We start from the raw sequence: 27,680 nt of genomic DNA on the forward strand, positions 1-27,680 counted from the left end.
GTTGTGGTTAGTTAACAGAAGGCACTCCGAGGCAGCCTACTTTAAATATAGAGATGCTGAAAACTGATTATTCTCAACTTACTAGCCTACAAAACAGCCAGATAGTGTTTTATCAGCAGCTACTGATACTAAGGGGCTAAGAACTTGATGAGGCCTTAATATCACAACTTCTAAGTACGGAAAGTTATAGCAATTCTGTCTAGAAGTAACAATGACAGATCACTGTCCCCAGTTGGACAGGAAGAGATGAAGCACCCTTGCCAGCTGCATGTGTGAGGCATTTTTGACAAAAAGGGACAACTGAAGACTCCTGACAAGTTATCAGACTATAAAGGCAACTGTGGGACACTTCTCTGGTTTTTGTCCTTTAAAAAAACAAATACAATGTATTCACAGTGCCAGCTATTCAAAACAGCCCAAATGCCCATCAGAACCTTACTCCTTCATTTACTCACACGGGGGCAAATCAAGTATTTTAAATGTGTCAGGGCTAGCTACTAGGATACATAATAATGCTATTTATGCTAAAAGAGGGATAGAGGGCAAAGCTTCACATTCATATCCCCAACACTTAACAACATCTTATGATCTCTCCTAGTGATTTTGTTCTAGACAAAAACCAACATAAATGATCACACAGGACATCTAGAAAGAGGCCTGCAAGAAGGTAACACATTATATGTCACTATTAAAAATGTGACCCAGAAGAAAGTATCTCAGTTCTGTGAAGAAAAAAAAAAAAAGAAAAACAAATCAAGCCATCTGAAATTACTGACATAACAGATTACATTGTATTAATTTCATTAAAGAAGGATCTTTCCTCTTTAACTCCTCTTAACCCACAAGCTAGAGCAGAAGCTCTAAAACTAGCATGCTGGATACCACCAGTGGCAAGCAGAACTCGTGACCACAAACAGCAGGGATGACTGCAAAACGAGCAGCTTACAGCTCTGGTGCAGCCAGGGCATCTCTTTCCTCCTGCACCGTTCCAGCCATTCAGCTAGCACCCACATCCCGTGCCCTTGGCCATGAGGAGTCCCTCCGTACCCAGGAGCACAGGGAGAGCTGTCCACAGCCAGCATGCCTACAGAGGCCAAGCTCATGGCTGAGAGCAACTAGCTGAGGACCACTGTAGACAGAGAACCTAGGGTCAGGGAAATGCCTCCTGTTGTCTGAACTACTATTACTGCCTTCATAAAAGGTCTCTTTGCATTTCCTCCACTGCATGCAGAAGTTGAACTTGGAAAAATTAATTCCCCTGGCTACGGCCCTGTCTTCCTAATAGTGTGGCTGCTGGTGCTGTGGAGGCACTTACTGTACAGTTCAGCATCTCTATTCAAGCAGTCAAGCACCACTGCCATCATATATTGCTTTGCAATGCTTCTTGTGCTGCAACTCACAAATTCCTGCTGAAATTAAATGATTAATGATCAGAATTGTAGTTTAAAAATGTCCATAAAAAATATTTTTTGGAACAGCTACCAATAAAAATTCAGTACCATAATGCATTTTAACTACAGATGAAGTCTCATTGTCATATGGCCTAGATAAGGTTTTCACATCTTAAAAAAAGAAAAAAAAAAAAAAGTAGTATTTATCTCTGATGTTTTAATCAGTTCTTCTAAGATTGAGCAATTTAATTTTCATCCTCTGTCAAAATAGCTACGATTAGCAAGGCATAAAGATGGAGCTTGAATTCTGAAATGACTTCTCAGAAATCTGATTCTAATGCTCTTTCACAAGGTGTCACTTTCTAGTCACAAACAAAAAACAGGAAACAAGTGTGCCTCACAGGCCACAGACATGTTGGTGGAAGATGTTTTTGCTAATCTCTTTTCACAGGTTTATCCAACTTTGTCAGCATCTCAGAAAAAGGTCTAAGCAGATAAGTGCTATGATTTACACTTCATCTGACAATATAACTCAACTGCTCACAACAGGACACTTCCACACACGGAATGAGGACAGCAGTGGCCAAGTGGGAGGGGAAGAATGTCAGGGCATACCAGCAAGACCCACCAAGAACTGCAGAGCACCTCAGAACTATAAAAGAAATTTTACTTAAGTGACCTCTGCTTAGAACAGCAATACTTCCATAAGAAATCAGAAAAACAGCAGTACTTTGAACCAAAAGGTTTGCAATTGCAGAAGTAACCTTATCAATGATTGGTTTATCTACTATAGCAGCCAGTGGTGGATATCTATTCTGTGAAGAGTTAGTGTTCCACATATCATGAATACTATATGACTGCTACTTAATCAAGGTGTATCTAATCAATAGTATAATTAATCAATGTATGCACAGCCAATACATAATTACTCAACGCGTAGTCAAGGCACATTTAAGTATAAGTACAGAGTATTGTCTCATTCATGTGAATTATTATATGCAACAGTTCTGGGACTGCAGCTTATTAATGAGATAGGAATAAGAGCATATATTGTCCCAGACAGTCTTAAAAGCTAAGTCCTCACTCCTGGCTTGATTCTGCCAGTGACTGATGAACCTGTACTGCGAGCAAGACCCTGGAGGAACACTAGTGATCTCAGAGCTGATGAACCTCACCATGGATGGGATCTGCACCGTGTGCTGCCCCTGACCAGAGGTCCAGCCAATGCTCTAACATCTTGGGGCTCCCAGCATCAGAAGACATAAGATTTCCTGGGCTATTAATAAATAGTTATCTGCCTTGCAAGGGTCTTTGCCTTTCTTATTGGGATCCAGAAAGAACTGTCCTCTCCTTGGTACAAAACACTTAGTATTTTATTTATCACTTTTCCAAGCGTCAACACCAGTAGGATAAAGGATGAATCGTAATTATTTTTCTCCAAAAAGTATTCTTTCAAATCAAAAAGACCAAAGTGACTAAGTTAAAAAACTTAAATTAATGAGTTTGTGTTATGAGCAGAATGAAAGCGGACCAACTGATGATAAGGCTTTGCAGAAAATACTAAAGAAAAAAAATGCAAGCAAATTTCTAGTCATGGAGAACGTAACAGTGAGCTACCCTAAAATCTGTGAGAGAGAATCAAGCAGTGCCCCCTCTGAGAAAAACCATAATCAAGCAGTGGTTGTAAGAAAACAAGGAATTAAAATATGAATTTGAAAAAAATCCCACTTTTTAGGGTGTTTAGGATGGCAACAAACACTCAAAAATGATACAACCAATTAACGCTACATGAACGTGGAAAAAATGGCTAAACGTTTGTAGTGATTTCTGTGCTTTGTACATAAAAGCTTAAATACCAGTGTCAACAAAACCACAAATACCTCAGAAGCTAAGTAAACTTGTGTTTTATTTGTTCAAAACAAACTGGTGAAATAAAAAAATCCCTTAATTTGAAAAATTAGATTTTACTATTTGAGTACTCTTAGTTGTGCTTCCCAAAAATCACTTGATGGCCTTGGTAACAACACCAAGCAAATGAAATACTGTGGGCAACATCACAATTTGCTCTCCCCATTTGGCTTCAGTTTTAACTTTTTAATATTTTGCAACAGTATATTATTGCAGACAAAAACAGTGAGTGTTTTTATTTCTAGAAGTTTTGTATAAATATAAAAGATGGTAATCAATTTACCTTTCCTCTTCTTTCAATGTAATTTTTAAGAGTTCACAATCTTGGGACAAAGTAATCTCAGTAGCATCACCCTATCCCCCCGCCCCCCAACCAACTCAACCCAAACTTCATTACTATTTCTGTTTCCTCACACATAATAATGGGAATTGCCACATCAAAAGACATCTCTCTCTAATCTGCTACCCTAATTCTGATAGACAAATACTAAATCACTCAGAGAGATGCAACGCCTCATAATAATATGCCTATTGTGCAGTTTCATGATAACAATTACTGCTTCTTCTAATAGCCCTTGTTTAAAATTATCCAGTATAGAAATCCAATTACAGCTCATTTATCTTAAAAAAGGGTTAAGACAGATGGCAATATTTAGCCAAGCTGGCAAAGACACATGTAATGTTTACCTCCATAAGCTGCTTACAGAATACTGACTACAGAGATTAATCCTGCTGCAGGGCAGACCAGCTTCTCTCCCCTTCAGTAAAAACACTTTTCCAATCTGAATAATTGCACTTAGTTCACAGATCTCTAATAATGACATGCTTGGTACTTTCCACTTAATAGAGCCAATTAAAAATGCTAAGTGTGAAAGTGGTGACAGATTGCAAATACAAATGCCACTTAGCACTCTGAATTTGAAAGGGGCAGCTCATCCCAGGGAAGCCCTTCCAAAGGTGTACCACCTTGCTTCCAGATACATTCAACCACTGGTAACACTTTTTGTCAAATTACCTCCCACTGCTTTCTTCCTCTTAAATAATGTTACCCACCTCTGTATTGTGTGCACGCATGTGCGCCTATCTGAGAGGTGCGATAATAAAGAGACTTCACATCCTAACTGCAATGCAGAGATAAGTATCCTATCATTGTGAAAATGGAGCATTTCCCTGTTTCAAAAATGTCCTCAAAATCCTCAGCAAATCCTGACACCAGTTAAGAAACAGATGATTATCCATCTGTTATTATAATCTGATATCTCAGATGGCACAGTTTTGTGTAGGGCAGAGCTTTTGGCTGATAACTTTTCAGTCTCTTCTTCTTACAGTTACTAAAATCAGGGCTCTGTGGACAACCCCCAGTTCAGAGGTTATGGTCTTCTGCTCCATCTGTCCCTCTCCTCTGTCAGAGCTTACCGACTCTACAACCATACATGCCTTAACCTCAAGCACCCGAACCTGGGCTGAAGCAATCAACTGCAAATCTTGTGGTACAGAGTAACGGAAGGAGAAAGTTGCTGTTCTGCCTTCCAGGTACACGCTCCCAGTGCTTTCCTTGCTCTGGTGCTGGCAGTCATCCACCCAGAAGTGAGCAGGTTTAGAAACTTAAGGCAGTGGCAAATGATCCCTGCAAAAATATATATACATAGGTGTTTTAGTTTTAAACATTATTTTATCTCCCTATAGCCACTGCCTGTAGGAAGTCAGATGACTGGCACTGCAAGTGGGAAAGTACAGGCTGGGGCCAAGCACTTGCTCTGGAAGCAGCAGCCTACACTTCAACTGGCTCAGCCCTGTCATAAAACTGCACCTTCAGCAGGTGAAACATGTGCTTGTTCTTGCTGCTTCCTTTGTGAGGCTCTGGTAAATGAGTGGAGAACGCAGCTGGGGAAGCCATGTTTATGTTTTGAACCAGCACAGCTCTTGCCATCAGTTGAACACAAGTCAGAGCCCTCATTTCAGAGTACGGGTGCCTCAAGCTTCGTTACACTGATAGAGTGTCACTTTGCATTTGTTAAGAGTATTTTTTGTCTACCATTATTTTGTCTCTTCAGTCCCATGTATAAAGATCTTCACAGTTCCCTCAAAAGTTTAAATACACTAGGTCTCATCTTCTGATCCTGTCCCCTTACTCTTCAATCTTTTTTCACAATCACTACTATATTAAGCAGAAATTACTTTGAGTTTGACCAAAGATTTTTTTGGGATGGGATAAATCATTCATAGTCTGGAAGTCCATATCTTAAGCACTTAAAGGCAAAGACTTTTAGCTTAAAAGTACTAGTAAGGTGGACTTCTGACTGTCTACTCCCCTTGTTGGTTGAACACAGTGTGGAAGGAGTGAAGCACCCCCTGACTTTTCCTTTTGCCCATCTCACACTTCCAACACAAAGCAGAGGTTCAGAATTAGACAAGAAGATGGAGGTATGAATATAGACAACACATCCCAGTCTCCAGTTATAAGCAAGTAGTCCTTCCTTTCCTTTGAATGAATATTTGTATGAACATTCACTGGGATTACTGCAAAGACCCACCTCTCTTAACAGCAGCCCAAAAGAGTTACTTGAGGAAGGAATGTAGTGCTCAGAGTAAGAGAGATCAGACTGCACAACGGCTACTGCAAATGCTGTCTCAGGCCTGTAGCCAAAGCACCACTTTCACTGAGGTGTAAATAAAACTTCAATTTTTATTTCTGTAATGGAAACATTTCTTAATGATTCCACTGTGGACATTGGGGCTCATGCCTGGTGTTTACCCCTCGCTCCCTTGTTCTCTCACAGTCTGCTGTTCACTATGGCAGTCTGTACAGAGACGGTTACTGCACTGAAGAAGCATGAAACACTCCTGAACAACCTTTATAAATATAAAAAAAAGAAAGCATGTTTGATGTCCAGGAGGTACAGAGATGCCTCAGTTCTAGAAATATGAGGGTTTAGATAAAACACCAGCAGGCTGATTTTTCTGACAAGTGATACAGGAATCCAGAATGAATTCTGAGGAGAATCTTAAAAAGAAAAGAGAAAGCACAGGATGTTACACTGCTTCAGCCACACGGGCTTGAACCTTCTTTCACATTTCTGGCAGAGCACACAGCTACAAAACCACTATCTTCATCACAGGCTCAAAGAGTAGTGTGAGAAAAGACAGCACCAAATTAACATCTCATTATGTAAAAGGATCATTAAGTAAAGGCAAAACAAACCAACAAAATCACCTCTCTCATCAAGCCCTTGACAAAACTCATGGTGACAAGTGACAGAAAAGCTCTCCACAGAAAAGCAGAGGTTACTGCTGAGTATACCTTTAAGGAACCGATTTTATTTTCTTAAGTGTACAAGACACATAAGTAAAAACGTAAAAAAAAAAGAACAAAATTTTTAAAACACAGAAAGGTATTTTGTCTCACACCACAGGGAAAAGCAGTTCATTTAAGAACCGCAAGAGAATAAGTGCTTCTTCTTGATTTGACTGTTTCTTACCAGGGCTTAGTGGACATGCTTTACCAATCCCAAAAGTTATCCCCAGGCTGGAAAGCAACAGCAAAAAGTGAAGAAGCAGATGTGGGGTGACTGCATTGTTAGCTGACATAGTCTTGAACGAAAGCTGCCTCTCGGAGTGGTGCCATAACAACTCACTCATCTGCATCCTGACCAACCTCTGGAAAAGGTGGCCTCACGTGTGGCTGGCTCCACAACCGAGGAAAACATTTTTAAAAATAGCTGTGAGAAATCATCTCAGATTTCCTGCTCACAACACACCTGACTTAAGCACTCAAAATCCCACTCAGTAATTTGCCAATACGTAAAGTAAGTTCCACCAAACGATCGACATCCCTAACCAAAGCAAGAGGGTGATGTGTCACCCTTCGTGTCTGTGTAATACACCATGGTACTGTCAGCTATCACTGTTTGGATAACTTGAACCTTGATGGACAAAAGGATCACCTAGCTCACCTAGTCCAAAGTTGCTGCATGTCTGGTACACAGACAGAGAAACTCAAGACACAAGGTGTCTGTCCCTCTAAAGGTATCAGAGAAGGTTCCTGGTTTAGGTAATAGAAATCTGATTACATACCAGATAAGAGTTGAAGACAAAAGACTATAATCCTGTGGGCGTGTGCCTTACCATCACTGTACGCTCTCTGAAACTATGCCTATGTGCAAGGCAAACACAAGCAAAGCATCATGTATGGGCATCCTGCCAAGTGACTCCCTGAAGCTACATGAGTTCAGAGGGACGTGGGGGTATACATCCCAGCCTGAGTAAACTGCCCTCCAAGCCTGGACAGGTATAGCCGGGAAGCAAGCAAACTCATGTTTCTATGAGGGTCAGCTGAGCCTTTTACAATCTTTATGAATCTAAAGAGTAGAGAGCTGTCTAGCAGTTGTTAAGGATCTGGACACTTACTCTGGTAAACTGCCATTCATGAGCCACGCTACTGAACCAAGAAGAGTGGGCAGCTTCATTTAAGATAGATGCTTACTTCAAGAGGCCCCTGAGACACATATAACCTCAAAAGTGGAACCTGATACTGGGAATGGTCCGACTTGTAATGGGGATTGGCTTTTAACTCTGTATCTAATACATACATTTTCATTCTGCAAACTTCTTGTCTTAGAGAAAATAAATTTGATCAGTAGTGATCCAGGACCCTGGTATGCTACATGCCTGAATTCAAAGAATTATGATTTCATTTGTTTTTGAACATGATTAGTTTTGTTGCCGTTCTTACTTCACCTGAGAATTATTTTCTTTTCAAAATGTGCAAGTCCTGCCTGAACTTATGGCTCCCATAACTTCACCTGTCTCATGTTTCTGGTGTAAAGGAAGTGCAGAGAGAAGCACAGGGTAGCATCAGCCTCCCAGAACCATTTGCACGGACAAGTTTGACTACGTGACAACTGTTTGTGCTGGAGAGTGAGAGGTGGGCACCACAGGCGAATGAGAGCTTCAGCCTTTCCTACCAGCTTCTGACATCTGATCCCCCACCACACTGTAAGTTCTCACGTTCGAGAACAGAAATTTCACCTCTCTCCACCCTCCTGATCCCACATACAGAGCACTTCACCCAGTCTACCTCTACAACCCAAGGGCACACCTCATTATGTGATGGGCTGAAGAGGATCTTCACTCCCAACTCCCCACTGACTTAAGCACTAAACGATGATCTTTTATCAGGGTCTGTATTTAGCGTAAAGCTTGGGCAGAGCAGAGCCAAATGATGGCAATTTATGATGACCTATGTTGCAAAGCACATAAGCTATTTTTCTCTCATTTATTATGACCTATTTTCATGGCAGAGACAATAAGTCAGAACTAACTACCCAACTGTGACTCGTCATATGTACAAGATTTTGAGCCCAGTTCTGTAGAACAGCAATTGGCTACCCCTTAGTCCTCTTCTACAGTAAATATTATTCATTATTTTTTGGCTGAGCCATTTCTTAAACTACTTTTGAATTCTTGGTAGAAAAAAAGATTTTTAAAAGATTTAAGTCTCTTCCCATAACTTACCACATTATAGTTAGTACCTTGTAATGGACATTATGTCTTCAAAGGCTAAAGACTAGTAAAGAGAGGTTTTAATGTTCATCTTATTCACAGTTTGGCTTACTTCAAAATACTTGAAAATTAAAGCGCTTCCCACAGTTTTGGGGTCTTTTTGTCAAGATGCCATCTGCACCTCCTTTTGATTCATGGCTGTAGCTCATCTTCTCTTTTTCCAAAGAGAGCTCTGTAAGTATTCTAAGGCCCAAATTGCTGGCAGGAAATTGTTTAGCTTGTTCATGACAAAACAGAAACAAAATAGAAAAGCTGTAGCAGAGAAGTGATTTCTTTGCAAAAAATACTTCCCCATTAAGACCACCATATAACCCTTTTTCACAACTACAGACCAAGGTGTCTGAAGCAAAGTGATGACTAAACAAAAGGAGAGTATTCAGTAAGCATAAAATAAAAGCAAAGAGGAAATTTTAAAAGAAAATAATACCAGAAAATCTTGTTATTTATACAGAAAGTCTGCAAAGTCCTTTGAAAAGGAAATGTTCTAATTTCTTAATTCTTTATTCACAGAATCATCAAGTTTGGAAAAGACCTGGAAGATCATCTAGTCCAACCATTAGGACTCCACCACTGCCCTGGGCAGCCCATTCCAATGCCTAACAACCCGTTCTGTAAAGAAATGCTTCCTAATATCTAGTCTAAACCTTCCCTGGTGCAACTTGAGGCCATTACCTCTTGTCCTATCACTTGTTACTTGGTTAAAGAGACTCATCCCCAGCTCTCTGCAACCTCCTTTCAGGTAGTTGTAGAGGGCGATGAGGTCTCCCCTCAGCCTCCTCTTCTCCAGACTAAACCACCCCAGTTCCCTCAGCCGCTCCTCGTACGACCTGTGCTCCAGACCCTTCACCAGCTTCGTTGCCCTTCTCTGGACACGCTCGAGTAATTCAATGTCCTTTTTGTAGTGAGGGGCCCAAAACTGAACACAGTAATCGAGGTGCGGCCTCACCAGTGCCAAGTACAGGGGTAAGATCACTTCCCTGTCCCTGCTGGCCACGCTCTTTCTGATACAAGCCATGATGCCATTGGCTTTCTTGGCCACCTGGGCACACTGCTGGCTCATGTTCAGCCGGCTGTCAATCAACACCCCCAGGTCCCTCTTTATTGAAGCAACCACATTAGGTTTTTTACTCACTATACGCACTGCCTTCTGTCTCAAGTGTATTTGTTTTTTAAAGTCTCCGTCATACAACTGTGCCACCTCAGAAAACCACTGAACTTACTGAATCAACTTCTGTCCAATACTTTGGTAAATCAAGAGGAACTTCTTTAAAGCGTCAGTCACTGCAAGACCTCCTTTGTGAAGTTACCCAATTACCCTCCTCCTCTTTGTCCTAAGAGAGCAATCACACACTCTTTATTTTGCAAAAAGACATGACGGACAGTGTCTCTTCATACTAATAACATCTCCAACTGCTTTAAATAATTATTCACCTGTTCTTCTTCCTTTTTCCTCCACCTCAATCAAATAATTAACTGTTCTGCAAATATGAGGAGAGGGGAAGAGAGATACATAGACCATCCCTGGAATGGAGGCAGTTCATTCCATGACAGAGGGGTATATTTTATCCCTTATATGAAAGGATACCAGATCCTTAAACCAAAAATGTTGTAGCAATCCATGCTCACAGCAGAACTTCTTCAGATAGGAGACAGCTGATGTTTCTAGGATGTAATGACTACTTCGAGATTGCTTTCCTTCAGATCAAGTAACATGGGGCACCGTGAGCAGTAAGCCAATTTGCAAACAATAGCCAAAATTATCATTCGTACAGAATTGTTTGGCACATACATCTACAATTAGATGCAGGATTTCCTTTTAAATTCCAAAGGGACTTCCACATCCCTGTCTTCCTTTACTATGGTTGAACATGAGGAACAAACAAGGTGTTCCTACTTCCTGAAAGAGGAAGAGAAGAGGGGAAAAAAACACAAGCTGCCAGTAAAGACAGAAAGAAATGATGATTTTCTTAGAATTGATCATCCCCACATACACTGAAAATAACCTTCAAGGGTCAACTATTAAGCTAAAAAGGAGGCCCTCTATTCACACATAGGAAAGAAGGCATTGTTTATTTTCATGAAATAATTTAATCATTAAGCTTCTAGAACACAAACACCCACTCCAGAAAAATTAAGTGCTGTGGTAAGAAAGTTGTTGCTATTGTGTCTTATTTTGATAGAGACATATGAGACAAATAAAACACAATAAAACTTGGAGGTGGGTGGCTTTAAAAACACAGGGTTGATTACTTATTAATTTTATTTTTTATCCTTGTGTTATATAACAAAGCCAGAAGAAGAATGGTAAATGTTGCCTCCAGTCCTTCTTCTTCCCCCAGCAGGCATCTTCTAATTCTTCACTTTTTCAGGGTAAATTCAGACTATACACAGTAAGGAAGTCTTCGCTAACAACTCATTCTTAGAATTGTATCTTATTGTTCTAAAAGAAATGCATGGGGGAGACCTGTATGAAATGTAACTCTTTAGGTAACAACATAATTCGCAGTTCTACTACTACAGGAACAATTCGAGCTTCCGCACCATGCAGTACCACACTGCCATGGGGGAGTCAAAGTGGTTTTCACTCTTCATAACCAGTTTTTCTGCACAACTGGCTGAATAGTGCAGGTGTCTGAAGGAATGACCCCATTTATACCTGTTCTCTGCTGTTCCAAAGATCTGTTGCTATGCTAGCTAAAGATCCATAGATGGCAGCATTGATGCAGCAATTAATCTTCACCACAGCCGAGGTCAAAACGCATTTCACAAAACTGTTTCTTACTGGAGGTCAAGTCCCATTTCCAAATGTCAGAGATCTTAGCACCTGGCAGTATAAGCACTGGGACAGAAACTATCTGGCAGTAAAGAGAAGCCAGATCCAGGATCTCTAAAAGATACTATGCCAAGCACTCACCCAGTAACTATGACAGTTTAGACCCCATCTTCTTGGAAATAAAACTACATCATCTAGACAGTAATGAGCACTGTGAGCCATGAGCTGCTAGTATAGTTCTTATCGTTACCTCCATATGCTGTCAAATTAGAAAGAAGAAGGAACACAGAGATGTCCAACATCCCGCCACCTTTACTGCCCTTTCTTCCTCTACTGTACCTCGTTCAAAACAAGCTTTGCACCCCCTCTCATTTCTGCTGTTTGAATAAGTGCTATGAATTTGGTGGCCCGTACCACCACACAGCACAGAGCTCAGTTAAAAGCAAATGAAAGCAAAGTCCCAGATGTTCTAAGACAAAAATCAAAATGCATCGACAGGCAGTATGATTCAGAGGCAAAGGATGAAAGCAGCAGAGAATACAAGGTACACAAGTCTCAGTTCAGCTTCACGGGCTCATCTTCTCTTACTGCCATCTTCACCAACACAATATCTACATAAAGACTGCTGCTTAATTATTAAACTTCAAATCTATGCCCTGTCTTATTCTGCTAGGCTTCTTGTCATCATAAAGCTTGGGATTTTCAGCTCCTTCCCTTTAAAGCGCATGCATGTGTATAAAATATGTATATTTTTGCAGTTGACTAGTTAGTCAGAAAGTATTGAGTCCTCTGACAGGGCCCAGCTCTGTATCTGAAAAGACAGTGACTTCTCTGAAATCATCTGCTCACAGCCAGCTCTGCTGTCTCCTGTGCCAGCTCACAGCATCAGCCGGCCTTGTCCCTGCGTTCTGGTGCACTGAGCATACTCACACTCAACTTCTCCATTTCCCTCCAAGGACAGTGCTGAGCCTACACACGAAGCAACCCTACCCTGCAGAGATCCTAACTAACGAGATTCACTGCTACGTGGCAGGAATTGAGCTGCTTTGTCCTGGTCTGGATGATGCCAGTCCCTTTACCATCTTGAATGCTCCCTCTAATATCAGCTCAACTCCATTGCAGTACATCAAGCTTCACAACCTCAACACATTATTGTGTTTGTTAACCTGTGCCAGAGACAGGTGGCATAGGCAGAACAACAGTAGAAAACTGTCACTTCATCAAAGCAAGCTACCTCCCAGGGCTGGGCACCACGCACAGGAATGCAACACACAGCAAGGTGCCCTTGAATTTAAAGGACAGTGCTTACTCTAATTCAAATACTTGCTCAGCTCACTCTAACTTCAGGTACTTTTGATTAAAACGCTTCACTGGCATGCTAAAGTGTATGTAGCAATTTTTAATTATTTAATTTCTGATTACATATACTCAGGCTAGTAACTGAGCAGAGGCTGTCAAAGCTCCTGAACTCTGGAGGAGTCAAAATTATTTTCCCTACTTCTGCACTAGACTTCATCAAAGCAATCTGAGTATAAGCAGCTCCCAATAAAGACATTTCTCTTGAAACATTAACTCTATCCCTGGGAGGCATATCAAGTTTCAGAACACTACTCCTACGCACCTGAGACTTTTAAGAGCAGCTTAATAGTAAAAACATCACGTACCACATATTTAGTAAGGAAAGAGTATTTGAAAAATCTCTCCTAGACACTTCCAAACTGGAACAACTAACTCGTTGCATAGCTCCTGACAATGCATACAGATTTAAAAAAGAAAAGAGCTGAGTATTCATGCAGGTTTTAAACAACTATGAAATCTTTGTCGTGAGAAATCTGTACTTTTTGGGGAAAAAAGCTGCTTCCCAGCACAACAGAACACAGGAGGAAGGCAGAACACGGACACAATATTTTAAGAAATCTGCCAAAGGCAATGTGGTTCATCAACAAGTGTGGAGCTGTGTTGGTATTTGCCATGAGCTAATATTAGACTACATACATTCTGAGATTGCTGCTGCGTAACAAACCACTGTCTCTAGTCCACTACCCCACTCGCAGACATCTTAGAGATGCAACTTTCATTTCAATTTATTTTTGAACTATTGCTTCTTTCAAAAGGCTGACACTGCTGAACAGATGAACTGCAGGCCAGATGCACTGTGTACTTTTTGGGTATTTAATGACACAAAGAGAAGGAAGGGGGGAAAAAAATAAACCAGGAGAAACACGGAATGTCAATTTCATTATTGATTTTTTTTAGAAGGAAAAAATCAGGAACTTCTTCCTCAAATCATACTGAATTCCAGCAAAACACAGAAGAGAAAGCAAAATGTGACAGTAATTAGGACATGTTGGGTACAGTTAACTAGGCTGCAGTCCTCTTAAGCTGCTCTGCTTCCCATCCCTTCAGCTCTGCTGCACACATCATTTACACTCGCAGGTTGAGGAGTCGGTGAGGAGGGGCAGCTATGCCATGACACAGCCTCTGTGTAACACACATATGGCAAAACTGTAAACAATTGCAGTAAGTTTATGCACTCAGTGCCATGACAACTTTTAACCAGAAGCCTATTCTTAAACCACACAATGTGGGAATAAAAAATGAAGCACAAGTTCATCAAGGTTGAGAACAGTAACCCAAAACTACATGTGAACTCACCCACAACAGCAAGCCCATAAATTAACAAACTGACACGTGGGAGAGTTGCTTCCTGCACCACTGGTGCACTAGACTGTGCAAGAAGCTTCAGATCTTTCTTTTTAATAGGTCCAAAAGATGGAAAGTTTGGAAAGAGAAGGAGAACACAAGCTCAAGTCTGCTCCTTACCAAACTAAAGCGAAGGGTGATCCTTCTGCCCATCTGTGTGCAGAACTCTCTATCAGCTGGACAAAGCTGACATTACATGGTAAGCGGACAGGCAAAACATACTTTCTGTACCATGACTAAACCACTGAAAGAGAAAGACACGGCAGTACATTACTCCTGCAAAAGCAACAGCATGAAGACAATCAATTCACTGTTGCACTTTCACATTGCTGCAAGTGATCAAGCTCATTTCTTCTAAGACTTACTGCCAGATAGTGAAGGTACCTTAACAGACCACATGTGCACTCTGCCTTATGACATGAAGTATACTGGCTTAGCTTTTAGCTACACAAAAACTGCTTTAACACAACATAATGCAACTAAAATTATCTTCTTTAGTCCCTGAACTTCAGAATAGCAAAAAGAAAAAAGACCCTGAAGGGAACTGAACATTTATTTCAGTAAAAGCTGGAGCGGTGGAAGTACTCACCCATCTGAGGGAAACCAACGCAAGATAATCTTCTCTACCTGATAAAACAGTACAGAAGAAGAAAACAAAAATAGAGTCAGGTGCTTCCTACAACAGAAACCAAAGCACCAGGGGAATGTGGCACAACAAAGCGGCCCACTGCCTCTCGCAAACCACAGTCAGTGTAACTTTTCACTTGGGTGTTCACATCCCAATGTTTATCACCCTGCAGCTGCAGCCAGCCCGAGCACCTAAACAAGAATGAGCACAGGCTCACTGGTAATGCAAACATCTCCTTCCAGCACACCGCTGCCAGACAGAGCTGCCCGCCATGCTCAGAGGAAAGGCCTTCCAGCCTGTCTTCTCCAGCAGGCAAATTCTGAAAAGCCTGAGTGAAAGCAGAACACAGACTGACACATAGATGCTATGGCAAACCAGTTGGATGGCTAACCTCCCGGGAAATTCAACTGGGCTGCTGTTATCCACCTCTGTAAACTGCTAAGTTAGAGGTGTGACTTGATTCTGGCTGCCCTCACAAGGCATGACCTCCCCTGTAGGGTCAAGATGTCAGCCACTCTCTTCAGATAAAATGAAACACAGCTATAAAACCTCACCCTTCTGACCCTCCCCCAAGGAGACAGCAAGCAGAGAGGCAGCTCACAGCATACAGCTTTTCCAATCCCAGCCTCAGCATCTGCCTCGTTTCCATCCAAATCCAGAATTACTTTTACTCCCTCTTTAGCTAAGGGGGGCACTGTCTATCCACTTGCTTGTTATGGTACATTCATGGCATAATTCAGGTGGGAAGGGACCTCTGTAGTTGTGTACATTATTTTCCCAAAATAAAGTACTCTTGCCTAGGAGAGTTCAAAATCCTAGTTATTCTCTTCCAGAAACTGCACACTCTTTTCTGAACCTTTTAAAAATATATATGTCACTGAATTTCAATGAGCTTTCACTAAACTTGAAAACAGTGTAAGTGACTCATCCTGCTGAAGCATGCTCCAGAGTTGTTCTGCTAATGATAAAGCCACTGAAGAGTTTTCAACACTGGTTAGTCCTTTTAAGATACTCCTTAATCCTAAAATATTAAGCACATTTTAATAGATTTATATTTCTGTAGTATGGTCGAGGTAGGATTTGCAGCTTACTGCATTTAAGAGGTCTTTGGAACGATCACAAAAATTAAGTTTGGTATTAGTTCACCTAAAGAGGAAAGACCAAATATTTCATAGAATCATAGAATGGTTTGGGTTGAAAGGGACCTTAAAGATCACCTAGTTCAACCCCCCCTGCCATGGGCAGGGACACCTTCCACTAGACCAGGTTGCTCAAAGCCCCGTCCAACCTGGCCTTGAACACTGCCAGGGAGGGGGCAGCCACAGCTTCTCTGGGCAACCTCCCTCACAGCAAAGAACTTCTTCCTAACTGCTAATATTTAAAGATATTATTAATCTACACACTGAAAATCATAGCCAGGTCCCTCCCTGTAATTACTTCACCCATCACACTAACCTTTGTAAATACCTACACACCACTGCAAATCCATTCAGCTGAGAAAAAACGTGACTCTAGCAGAGAAGGTATTTTTCAAAGAAGTTATCTTTAGCACTAAATAAGGATCACCTACCTACATTACTTTTACAGTCAGTGAAGACAGACATCCCCACAAACAAACCTGACTCTGGCTATATCTGAACTGCAGGACTTTCTTGCTTCTGGAACCACGTGCACATCCTGGCAAATTCTTGACTGCATGCCAGGAGGCGACTAAAACATTACTGTTCCCTTCCTAACACACAATCTCTGCTTAGGTGCAAAACAAATAGGTGCAAGACGTACCAAACTCTCCATAGCGTACTTCAATGTCCCAAAGACTGCCAGTCAGAGACCTGGAGCTAGTGAGTGCTCTACAGAGAACCTGGAGTGATCTGCTTCTCTGAATGGCTCTTTCAAAGGTCAGATCTTTTTTGGAGTTGACAAAGAGAAAACACAGGAAATTAGGCTTCTTCACCTATTAGCTTTTGTGAATACTCTGATCCCACCAAAGATGTCTGTTGCAGTGACACATTTCAGAGATTTTACTCCATTTTAACAAAGGCTAAAACCTGTCTTCATACAGCATTGTTCTGCAAAGCTCTTAAATAGGCACATTATTATTTTCGACAGCAAGTAAAATATATAAACATTGCTATTGCATTAATAAAATATGGTAAGTACAGGCATAAATGAAGCCGTGTATTCAAGTGAATCAAACTTCTCATTTCAAACGTAGCGAGCTTCTATCACTTTCAGATTGACTACTATCCAAGGCAATATAAATAAAGTGGGGATTTCCACAAAAACAGACTATGATCTACAGCAAATACATTTACATTGTGCTTATTAAAAACTTCTGCATAACCCAAGATGCATATTGTTGCAGATACCTTTGCATGTAAACATTAACCAAAAAATATGCTTTCATTATACCACAAACATTTAAAAATGTATTTTAAAAAGATACATAGTATAACAGCCCAGTTTGGCCACACTGCAAATATTATAAAAGCTTGCCTGTTGAAAGGTACTAGAAGCATCAGTTCACAGACACCGCATGTATGTGAAATATTAAGTATGACCAATAAAAGAGCTCAGAACTAGCTAGATTACGTCATTGTTTCCTGCCTGTGAAGAGGAGCTATTTTAGCTAAGTGAAGCTGAGCAGAGGAAGTCTAAACCTTCTACAGATTTGGGGCTATGAAAGGAGCATCTCTGAAGAAACTTTGTAGTGCACAAAAGGTGGGTAACAAGCTATTATGCTATGCTAACCAAGTAACTTGGATGTTTATGTATGTTGCCAAGATAAGACTTTCTTCAGAAGCTAAATGTGAGCATTAATTCTAGAACTAATGAAAAGATATTTAATACTTTAATGCACTTTCAAAGTATCAGCAGCATTCTATAAATAACATTTAAAGCAAAACAATAGCATTTGTAAAGCATAGTACCATAAATACTGTTGTTTAGGATTTTAACAATAAATTTAAAAATATGAAATAACTAAAAGCATTGGTAAGTATGCTATCACTAAAGGAAAAATATTTGTTTTCATTAAACTAAACTAGGAGAAGATCTTGTTGCTTGGTCTCTCTGTGCTTCACTGAAAGCCATGTCCTCCTCAGGAAAATGTGAGCAAATGTAAGGGAGAGCCAAAGAAAAAAAGGGACTGGGAAGAGAGATACATACACACAATCCTTTAAATGGAGTCACTGTTGCCTAACTCATAGTATGAATCTGGAGAAAAAGACTTCATTCTGGTTTTGTTATGAAAGTCTTTGTTCTCATACACAGCACCTAGATTGACTTAACAATTCACATTAGACATTCAGGACCTCAGCTATCATTACAAAATTAAAACAAATTGCTAAAACATACAGACAAACATCAGAGTAATCATTCAGAATTAACGCAGACAGACATCCAGAAACCAGTGACTCCAGGGGCTCTTCAGCAAGTGCTTCAATCAATACCAGTAAGTAAGTGTTCCCATTACGAAAAACAGCAACTAGGGCAAAACCATCCACTCAGAGGCACCCAAAGATCTACTTGGGCTGACCTGAGAGATGAAAACCTGAACTCCATGCAGACAAGTACTGATGAAACAGCAGAACATCTGCACTCATGTATAAATGCAGATAGGTAACGACACACTTAAAAAAACCTCATTATTTCTTACTTAAATAAATGTTAAATTTTAGATTCTGAAAAATTAGATTTAGGAGAAATACCTAATTATAACACTGACATGCATTTAGACACACAAAGCTTGAAAACAATGTCTTCAACAACAACAACAAAAAACCCCTTTTTGTTACAGTAGGTCCATTCTTTGATATATCTCAAAACTGGCACAAATTTGAAATAGCCAGCAAACAAGGCATGGAACCACAGGTTTTCCTGATAGAAGCTCATGCCAGATTCAGCCTCCCCTCTTCCCTTCAACACCAGCCTACTGGTTATTTCAGAAACAGGACCTGACCAGAAACGATTACAGTCACTGCAAGTCCAAAGGAGAGAAAAGCAAAACCAAAACCAAAATCCATGCTGTTTATTAACACTCATTTATAAAAAGTGAATTCTTCTACCTATCCTATACATTACTACTCAATTCGCCTGCTAAATCAGTCAGGATCTTGAGATAGCTAGTCATGCACTGCGTCATACACAACAACTAGCAAGAGAAAAAAAACAGAACAAAAGAGCAAAAAAACATTTAAAATGTGTGGGGGTGGGTGGGTTGTGTGTGTTAAGCAGTATTTGGACAATTTCATGCACCAGTAATGAAAGCAGGACAGTATGCCAGATAATATTTCAACTGTGCTACAAGCATGTGCTACAAAAATTTTCTTTCAGGCATATGTCATCTACCTTTCAATAAGGTCTACTATCACTCTTTATTGTTTTTATTTTCAGTGTTCTTCACACAATGAGGTATTTTAGAGGCATTAATACAGATGCCCTCCAAACCTCTTTTTTGTCAGTATTATACACATAGCTTTTCCCATACAAAACATTCTGTTACATGTTCTAATAGCCTCATCTGATCAGAAAACACACCTTTTTGTTTTGTACAGCTAAAAAAAATAATCTTTGTGACAAAAGTTTGGAGCAAGGTATTCGTATGCATATTTTTTTGTTGTATCTGTAAACTGGAGAATTGTAAATCAGAAATCCAGTATTCATATTTCAAGGCAGAAACTGACCTGAAGAAAGATTTAATAGATCATACTTGAGTTCATTACTCCATGGATACTCTTCTCAAAAGCAGCTGATATTCGCCAGCATCGAACCAGGATACTAGATTAATAAAGACTGGTTCATTCCCCTACGTATTCCTATACCACTGAAAAATATACCTTATTACAATGAAAGCATAAACCAGACAAGCAGTAACAATATGCTTTTTTTTTAAATGCATTCTCCACTTCTGGAGATAAACCACACTGGAACTATGCACTCTTCTGCTCTTAAGAACAGTTTTGGTGCCTAACTGATACTGTAGGAGTTACTTGGCTGTCTGTCACAAGCGGGAAGATCAAACAACTAGTTCTTTCCTCCTCCTCCTCCTCTTCACAAAGCTGCCACAGGGCTGGGTAAAAGGCCAGACAAGAAGAACCCCCCCATGCAAAGTCATGAAACTGTGACCACAGCAAGAGCCAGGAAAGCCGGGGGCTGCAGGATAACTGAAGCACCCATGCAAACACCAGGTAAGGTCTGCCATCCTCAAGTGGCTCCCAAGTAAACCAGGGGACAACCTCTTTCAGCTCTCATCACCCGAGTCTGCATAATCACATTTCAGATGACCAACTCCGATGACCAAGAAGCTGAGAGAAGCAACACAACTGTGCTCTGGAGCAGCTGGCTACCAGCCAGCAACTTTCCCCTGCCAACAAACACTGTTCACATAGCGCCTGGTTGGAGACTGTGCTGTTTCCCATCTTTTGGCTTTTTTAAATAGAAAGTCTATTAATCTATTCACCTCATTCGATATCAGGTGATTGGTGCTGATGCCCTGGGATTAAATACTGTATTAGAAGTTATGTAGCTATTAATACAGCTTTTTAGTGTCTTTTATGACAACAGCATGCAGCTATTCTTTTGGGAGCTAAGTAGTTCCTAGACAGATAAAATGCAAAGTCAATACTTCAGTTTCCATATCCAAATGTCACTACATGGTATACTCACTTAATTCTTTTCGTAACTACTTTTAGTCATTAGTTTTTCAACAGAGACAACTTGAAGAAATATTTTCTTTAGAAAATAACTCTCTTACCTCGTTTACAGCTATTTCAATCTAATTATCAGCTACTGAAGAACACTCAAAGTTGCTGGTCAATCTTGACTTTCTGATTCCTTATGTAAGGAATCTCTTAAGTAATTAAAAATAATTAAAACTAGCTTATAAATATCTATTTCTCACAAGTCTGACAGTACATGTAATTCCTTCAGAGCACAATAATGTATTTGTAGTCAGAAAAAACAACAAGGCTAGCACATTTTCACAGCTGAACAATACAATCTCATTACTAAACCCCATCCTACAACAATCTTCTTGTTTGTTTTTAAAAGAAAGTTTTTGTTTGACTGAGAATAACTTTTAGTATTTTATTTATTTTTAGGGGATTTATGGAGTGCAACAACTATTCCTAAATTCAATTAAAATACGATGTCTGGAAATCACCACCCTGAAGAATACAGGATCGCATCACTGGTCTTCTACAGTTTTGTATTCACAGTGGGATTGTTGGTGAATGCCACTGCACTCTGGGTTTTCAGCTGCACTACCAAGAAGCGAACAACTATAACTGTATATATGATGAATGTGGCATTACTTGACATAATTTTTATATTTTCCTTGCCTTTTCGGATAATCTACTATGGGAAAGAAACGTGGCCTTTCGGAGATACATTCTGTCGGGTTATCAGTGCTTTCACTATATTTTATCCAGCCATTGCTCTGTGGTTGCTCACTTTTATAAGCGTAGACAGATTTATGGCTATTGTCCAGCCCAAACATGTCAAAGAACTAAAAAATACAAAAAAAGCTGTACTGGCTTGCACTGGAATCTGGGTAATGACCCTCGCAACAACATCCCCATTGCTGTTTTTACAGTCTGATCCAGACAAAGCCTTGAATTTCACTACCTGCATGAAAATGCTTGATATCATCCATTTAAAGGAAGTAAATACATTGAACTTTTCTCGCTTGATTTTTTTCTTTTTGATTCCCTTGTTTATCATGATGGGGTGTTACCTAGTCATTATTTACAATTTTATCCATGGCAAGACTTCCAAACTGAAGCCTAAGGCCAAGGAGAGATCCATAAGAATTATAGTTACTCTGATTGCTCAAGTACTTGTCTGCTTTGTACCCTTCCACATTTGCTTTGCCTTCCTGATGTTGCAAAGTGAAGATACAACTTACAATCCCTGGGCAGCCTTTACCACCTTTCTCATGAATCTCAGTACATGCTTGGATGTTATACTGTACTATATTGTTTCTAAACAATTTCAGGCGAGAGTCATCAGTGTAATCCTTTATCGCAATTACCTTCGAAGCGTGCGCAGGAAAAGTTTTCGAACTGGAAGTGTGAGATCACTCACTAATATGAACAGTGAAATGATATAAAAAGAGGAAAAAAGTCAGGGGACTTTTGTAACATAAATAAGTGATTTTTTTTACCAAATTCTAGTATTTTGACTATGCTGAAGAATGTTCTATAGCTAGATGCAACGCATACATTTGTTGAACTGTAAATGTGAGAGAAGCAGAATAACAATTGCACTTCTTTATACCTGCTTTTGTAAATCTGAAATGGACTAAAACCTAGTACCAGTGTTAAGCTTTTCAATGCTTCTGTCATTTCAAAAGATTGTGAAAGTTGTCAGACACAAAAAAGTGACTATTAGTATAATAAAGCAGACAACACTGAAGAATTATGATGCAACGTATATATTAATTTTTTATATTTGCACAAGCAAATGTTCCTGAAACTACTGCATATCCCACACTTCTAAAATTAGCTTCATTCTCTCAAGACCAATGTTAGCATGACTTAAAGAGAAAGCATATGCAGGCAACGTATTTCATTCAACTAAAAACTTCTTTGATGTTGATTTCTTTGTAACTGACAACATTCTGCAGTCACAGATAAAAGTATCATCAAAAGGTATAATAGTCAAACAGTTCATCAGTCCCCTGTGGGTATGATGTGCACATTTATCACACCCCGGTCATGCACAAAGTATCTTTTCACACAGACGAAAATACAGAATTTGACCAGACACAGTAGCAGCCTATGTCCCAGCAACAAACTTCAAGGTAGCAAACATGATGAGTAACTGCAGTACTACTCAAACTTTCAACTCCTTTTGAATACTCACACATTACAAAATATATATCTTCATAACATCAAACATATGTTTTTTCTTCCTTACTAAATCAGCCTTTAGCTACTTTCAAGTAGAAATAAAAAGAGTCTAATATTGTGTTTAATAGTAGAAATCTTGCTCCAAAAGCTTTTCTTATTACCTCAGAGTGTACGACACATGGAAACTCAAGTCTGTATGAGGCTGATCTCACCTGTCAGAAGCTTAACCACAACGGCTCTACAAGCTCTACAGTTCTACTGTAACACTTCTTATTAAGTGCAGAAATCTCAAATACAGGCTATGCAGAACTGAACCACTAAATACCTTTAAGTTTTAAGAACTTCAAATGCAAGTGCTAAATGGAGTAACATTCTCTAGTGCTCAATTTTTGAAACACAAGCATACAAAATACCAGTATGAAATGCATGTAACTGCATATGCATTTTAAAGTGAACATAAAGATAAGAATTACAGTTGTGCTGTCTTTGTGATTTAAGAAAGAAATCAGCACCAACCTGATTTCAGTTTTCAGTTTTACCGATTTACAAACCAAATACAGCAATAATTTGTACACTGCAAGCTGTGTTTCAAGCATGCTGACAGTGGAAATGGGACTAACAGAATAGAATGTAATCATTATATGGATAAATTATAAATTAATTAACCACAGATCACAACTAGGAAATAAATATTTGAAAATATGATAGTTGCGCCAAGAACTTTTACACTATAGTTCAAAAGAGGATTAAATTTAATTTGCAGAAAGTTTTTTTTAAATTAAAATCTGCAAAAAAATAATCCCTTGAAACTATATCTAAAATAACCAATCCATTAGGAGCTACTTACAAACCAGAAGGCAAGCTGTTGATGGTGGTGCCAAATATATACTGAGTGATTTCTACAAGGAGAAGATCAAACAAAGCTGAGAGCATCCAAGCACCCAGTAAAAAGGACTGTAAAGAAAAAGTTTAATTTGAATTAATTCAACAGTTTAAAAATAAGGTTTTAATGTATCTCTAAGTAAAAGAAAAAAACAAGAAAACCACTACACTAGTTCAATTAAGACAAGTGAAATCTTTAGCACAACATAATTCCAGATCTACGTCTCTAGATACTGAAGAATTAAGAGTTAGATTTGTTGCCAAAATCAAATTCTATGAATCTGATAACTTTCAACTAATACAGCTGCAAACTTTAATTAGAAAAACCCACTGACTGCAAGATATTATCAATATAAATTTAGATTTATGAAAACCAAATTCTCTTTAAAACCCTTTAACATGTATTTCTATACAAAATGTTAGTAATAAAACTGCAGTATTAATCCAAGACTGCAAGATTTTATACAGTGTAGAAAACAGTTTATGTTTAAAAAAAATATAACTGGAACTTACTGAAAATTTTCTGCTGCCATATCTTCTTTCAAATATTCTAAAGTTGTAAATGAGCAGACTGCTGCAAAATGTGTCTTTCAAATCAAGACATATTGTTCTCCCACATACAAGTCTCCAAATCTAGAAGGTTAAAGATCGTCATGTTAAGTCTCTCTTCCTTCAAGAAAATTCTTTACAGAATTTGTCCTCAGACTGAATATAATACTGAAGTCAGATAACAGAAATGTAGTACATTTGAGGAGGGAAATACAGTAGAATGTTATGGAGAGCTCAAGAAGTCTGTTTAAAAATAAAATATTTTCAAGGAAGAGGTCTACCTGTTAAAATAAACCTACAATAGAAACAAAGTCAAATACATTTCTATGTCCCTAGTTCACATTTACAAATAAAAATGGAAATCACAACCCTTGTAAATTGTAGAATTACAGAAAAAAAATTTTTTTGAAGCAACCTCCAGATACCAACTAGTCCAGTGTACTGCTCTAAGCAGGTCTAATCAGATCAGCTTGCTCCAGGCCCTGTCAAGTCGTCTTGAACACCTCCAAGGATGGAGATTCAACAATCTTTCTGGGCAACCTGTGCCAGTGTTCGGCCACCCCCATGATTTAAAAAACTGAATCAAATCCTTACATGTTGGCAGAATTTCCCATGTTCCACCTTGCGTCCACTACCTCTTGCCATACAGCGCTCTCAGTCTCTCCTCATACGCCAAATGCTCCAGCCCCTGACTGTATTGGTGGCTCTCGCCTGGACTCTCTGCAGTATATCAAGGTTTATCTTGTGCTCAGGAGCCCAGCCCAAGGGACAGCACTCCAGATGCGGTCTCACACAGGCTGAGTAGAGAGGAAGGATTGCCCCACCAGGCATCCCTGTGAGGCTCTTCCGAATGCAGCCCAGGATGCTGTTGGCCTTTTTAGTCACAATGCTGCATTGCTGGCTCGTGTTCAACTTAGTCTCCAGTAGGATCCCCAGGGCCTTTTCTGTAAAGCTGATTTCCAGCTGGTCAGCCCCCAGCTTGTACAGGTGCATGTCCCCCTTCAGGGGGGCACTGCATTTGCATTTGCCTTTGCTGAACTTTGTGAGATTCCTGTTGACCCCCTTCTCCCCTCTGAATGGCAGCAGAACTAATTGGTGTATCAGCTACTCATCCAAGTTTTACTTCATCCACAGACTTGTTGAGAGCACATTCTGTCCTGCTGTCCAGGTTATGAATGAAGGCACTAAACATTACTGGCCCCCATATTCATCCCTGACATACACCACTAATCACTGGCCTCCAGCTGGACTTGGTGCCACTGATCACAACCCTGTGAGCCCTCAGTTAAGCTGGGTTTCAATCTACTTCACTGCCTACTTATCTCATCTGTACTTCATGAGTTTGTCTGAGGATGTTATGGGAGACTGCAAAAAACTATACTGAAGTCAAAATAAACAACATCACTTCTGTCCCCTCACAGTCATCTACCTTATCATAGAAGGCTATCAGGTTAGTCAATTTCATAACAGTTTTATAACAATGAAACTTCCATTTCACAAATCTGTGCTGACTACCCCCAGTCACTTTATTGCTCTTTGTGTGTCCGAAAAAGATTTCCAGGAGGACTTGTTTCATCACCTTCTCGGAGATCCAGATGATGCTGACTGGCCTGTCGTTCCCCAATCTCCTTTCTTGCCTTTTCTGAAGGTAGAAATGACATCTTATTTCTTCCAGTCCTTGGGAACCTTCCTTGATCGCAGTGACCTTTCAGAGATAATCCAGAGGGGCCTCACAGTGACATGAGCCAACTCCTCCAAAACTTGTGGGTGTACACCATCAGGTCCCACGAACTTGTGTATGTCCAGTTAATTTAAACGTTCCCTAGCCTGATCTTCCTTCACTGAGTTTAAGCCTTCATTGCTCCAGACGTTTGCACTGATCTCAGCAGCCTGAGACTGCTGAAAACAAGTCTTACGACTAAAGAACCAAGACAATGCAAGCACTGGATACCTTGGCCTTTCCCGTGTCTTCTGTCTCCAGGTCCCTCTTCCCACACAGCAGCAGGCCTATATTTTCTTTAGTCTTCCTTTTGCTGATATTCCTGTAGAAGCCCTTCTTGTTGCCCTTCATGTCCTTTGTCAGATTCAACTCCAGGTAGGCTTTGGCCTTCCTAATCCATTCCCACATGCTCAGATAGCATCTTCATATTCCTCCCAGGTCACCTGATCTGCTTCTACCTCTTGCGTGCTTCATTTTTATGTGTGAGTGGAGTCAGGAGCAACTTGTTCATTCATGCAGGCCTCCTGACACCTTTGCTTGACTTTCTGCACACTGGATGAGCCATTCTTGTGCTTGGATAACATGATCTTTGAAAACCAACCAGATCTGCTGGTACACTCTTTATTCAGGAACTATATCCCATAGGAGTCTTCCAAGCAGATCTCTGAATAGGCCGAAGTCCACTCTCCTGAAGCCCAGGGTTGCAATCCTGCAATTTGCTTTGTCCCCTCCTCTCAGGACCCTGAACTTCACCATCTCATGGTCACTGCAACCAAGCCTGCCTCTGATCTTCACATGCCCAACCAGTTCTTCTTCCTTGTTTGTAAGTATGAGGTCCAGACACAACATCTTCCCTCATCAGCTCCTTGATAGTCTGTGTTAGGAAGTTGCTATCAATGCACTCCAGAAATCTCCTGGACTGCTTGTGCCCTGCTGTGTTGCCCTCCCAGCACATATCAGGATAGTTAAAGTCCTCCATGAGAGCCAGGGCATGAAATCATGAGGCTTCTTCCAGGTGTCTGAAGAAGGCCTCATCTACTTCATCATGACCAGGTGTCCTGTAGCAAACTCCATCACCAAAGGTGGCTGTGCTGGTCTGCCCTCTAATCCTGACCCATAAGCTCTCAACTTCCTCATGTCCCAGGACAAAGCTCTGTGCAGTTCTGCTGCTCTTTCAAATAAAGAGCAATTCTCCTCCTTGCCTGTCCTTCTTAAAGAGCTTGTATCTGCCTGTTGCAGCACTCCTACCACACGAGCTAACCCACCACATCTCCGTGACCTCAATGAGATTGTAGCCCTGTAATGGCATATGACCTTTAATTCCTCTTATTTGTTCCCTATGTAGGGCGCACTAGTGTACAGACACTTCAGAGAGGCACCCAGTCATGCTGATTTCCCAGAAAACATATGGGAGTGTTCCACATAATGCTGTCCCATAGGCACTTCCTTATTTATGTGCATACACTTGAAGCGGGTCCTTTTCAGTCCTGTTTTGTTGGTTACAGGATCCCTTCTGTTCACACTACCCTGTACCCTTTGCTGGCTAACCCAGTCCACTGCCTTCTCACTTGACTGTGTGTTGTCATCTCCCTCCTGTGTTGTTCCTGTCTTAAAGTTCTCACCAGGTTGGCCTGCCTGTTAGCAGAGATGCTTTTGTCCCACTTGGCCAGGTGAATCCCATCTCTTCCAAGTAGTCCTCAATCCTCAGAGA

General features: G+C 40.2%; 2 protein-coding genes across 4 annotated transcripts in view; one reads left to right on the forward strand and one right to left on the reverse strand.

Moving 5' to 3' along the window:
* The window catches only part of UBAC2 (UBA domain containing 2), a 104,320-nt gene that overhangs the window by 63,735 nt on the left and 12,905 nt on the right, over positions 1–27,680 (reverse strand). Inside the window, exons 3-4 of the mRNA XM_074815396.1 lie at positions 24,214–24,333; positions 23,666–23,772 (exon numbers count right to left, since the gene is read on the reverse strand). Of these exons, the coding sequence (XP_074671497.1) occupies positions 23,666–23,772; positions 24,214–24,333 (227 nt within the window). The remainder of the gene's footprint in view (positions 1–23,665; positions 23,773–24,213; positions 24,334–27,680) is intronic.
* On the forward strand, positions 17,612–22,326 carry GPR18 (G protein-coupled receptor 18). 3 transcript variants are annotated; one of them, XM_074816931.1, is made up of 3 exons: positions 17,612–17,686; positions 20,026–20,154; positions 21,067–22,326. In XM_074816931.1, exon 3 carries the CDS (start codon positions 21,114–21,116, stop codon positions 22,074–22,076), a length of 963 nt encoding a protein of 320 aa, XP_074673032.1. In that variant the 5' UTR covers positions 17,612–17,686; positions 20,026–20,154; positions 21,067–21,113; the 3' UTR covers positions 22,077–22,326. The 3 variants fall into 3 exon arrangements, with proteins under 3 accessions (XP_074673032.1, XP_074673031.1, XP_074673030.1); XM_074816930.1 differs by lacking the exon at positions 20,026–20,154 and having other exon boundaries at positions 17,626–17,686; XM_074816929.1 differs by lacking the exon at positions 17,612–17,686 and having other exon boundaries at positions 19,741–20,154.

The sequence above is a fragment of the Strix aluco genome, chromosome 2 (genome assembly GCF_031877795.1).
Source record: "Strix aluco isolate bStrAlu1 chromosome 2, bStrAlu1.hap1, whole genome shotgun sequence".
In the NCBI taxonomy this organism is placed as follows: Eukaryota; Metazoa; Chordata; class Aves; order Strigiformes; family Strigidae; genus Strix; species Strix aluco.

What these genes read in the sequence shown, in the direction of transcription:
- GPR18 (XM_074816931.1), top strand. Translation starts at nt 21,114, where the DNA reads ATGTCTGGAAATCACCACCCTGAAGAATACAGGATCGCATCACTGGTC.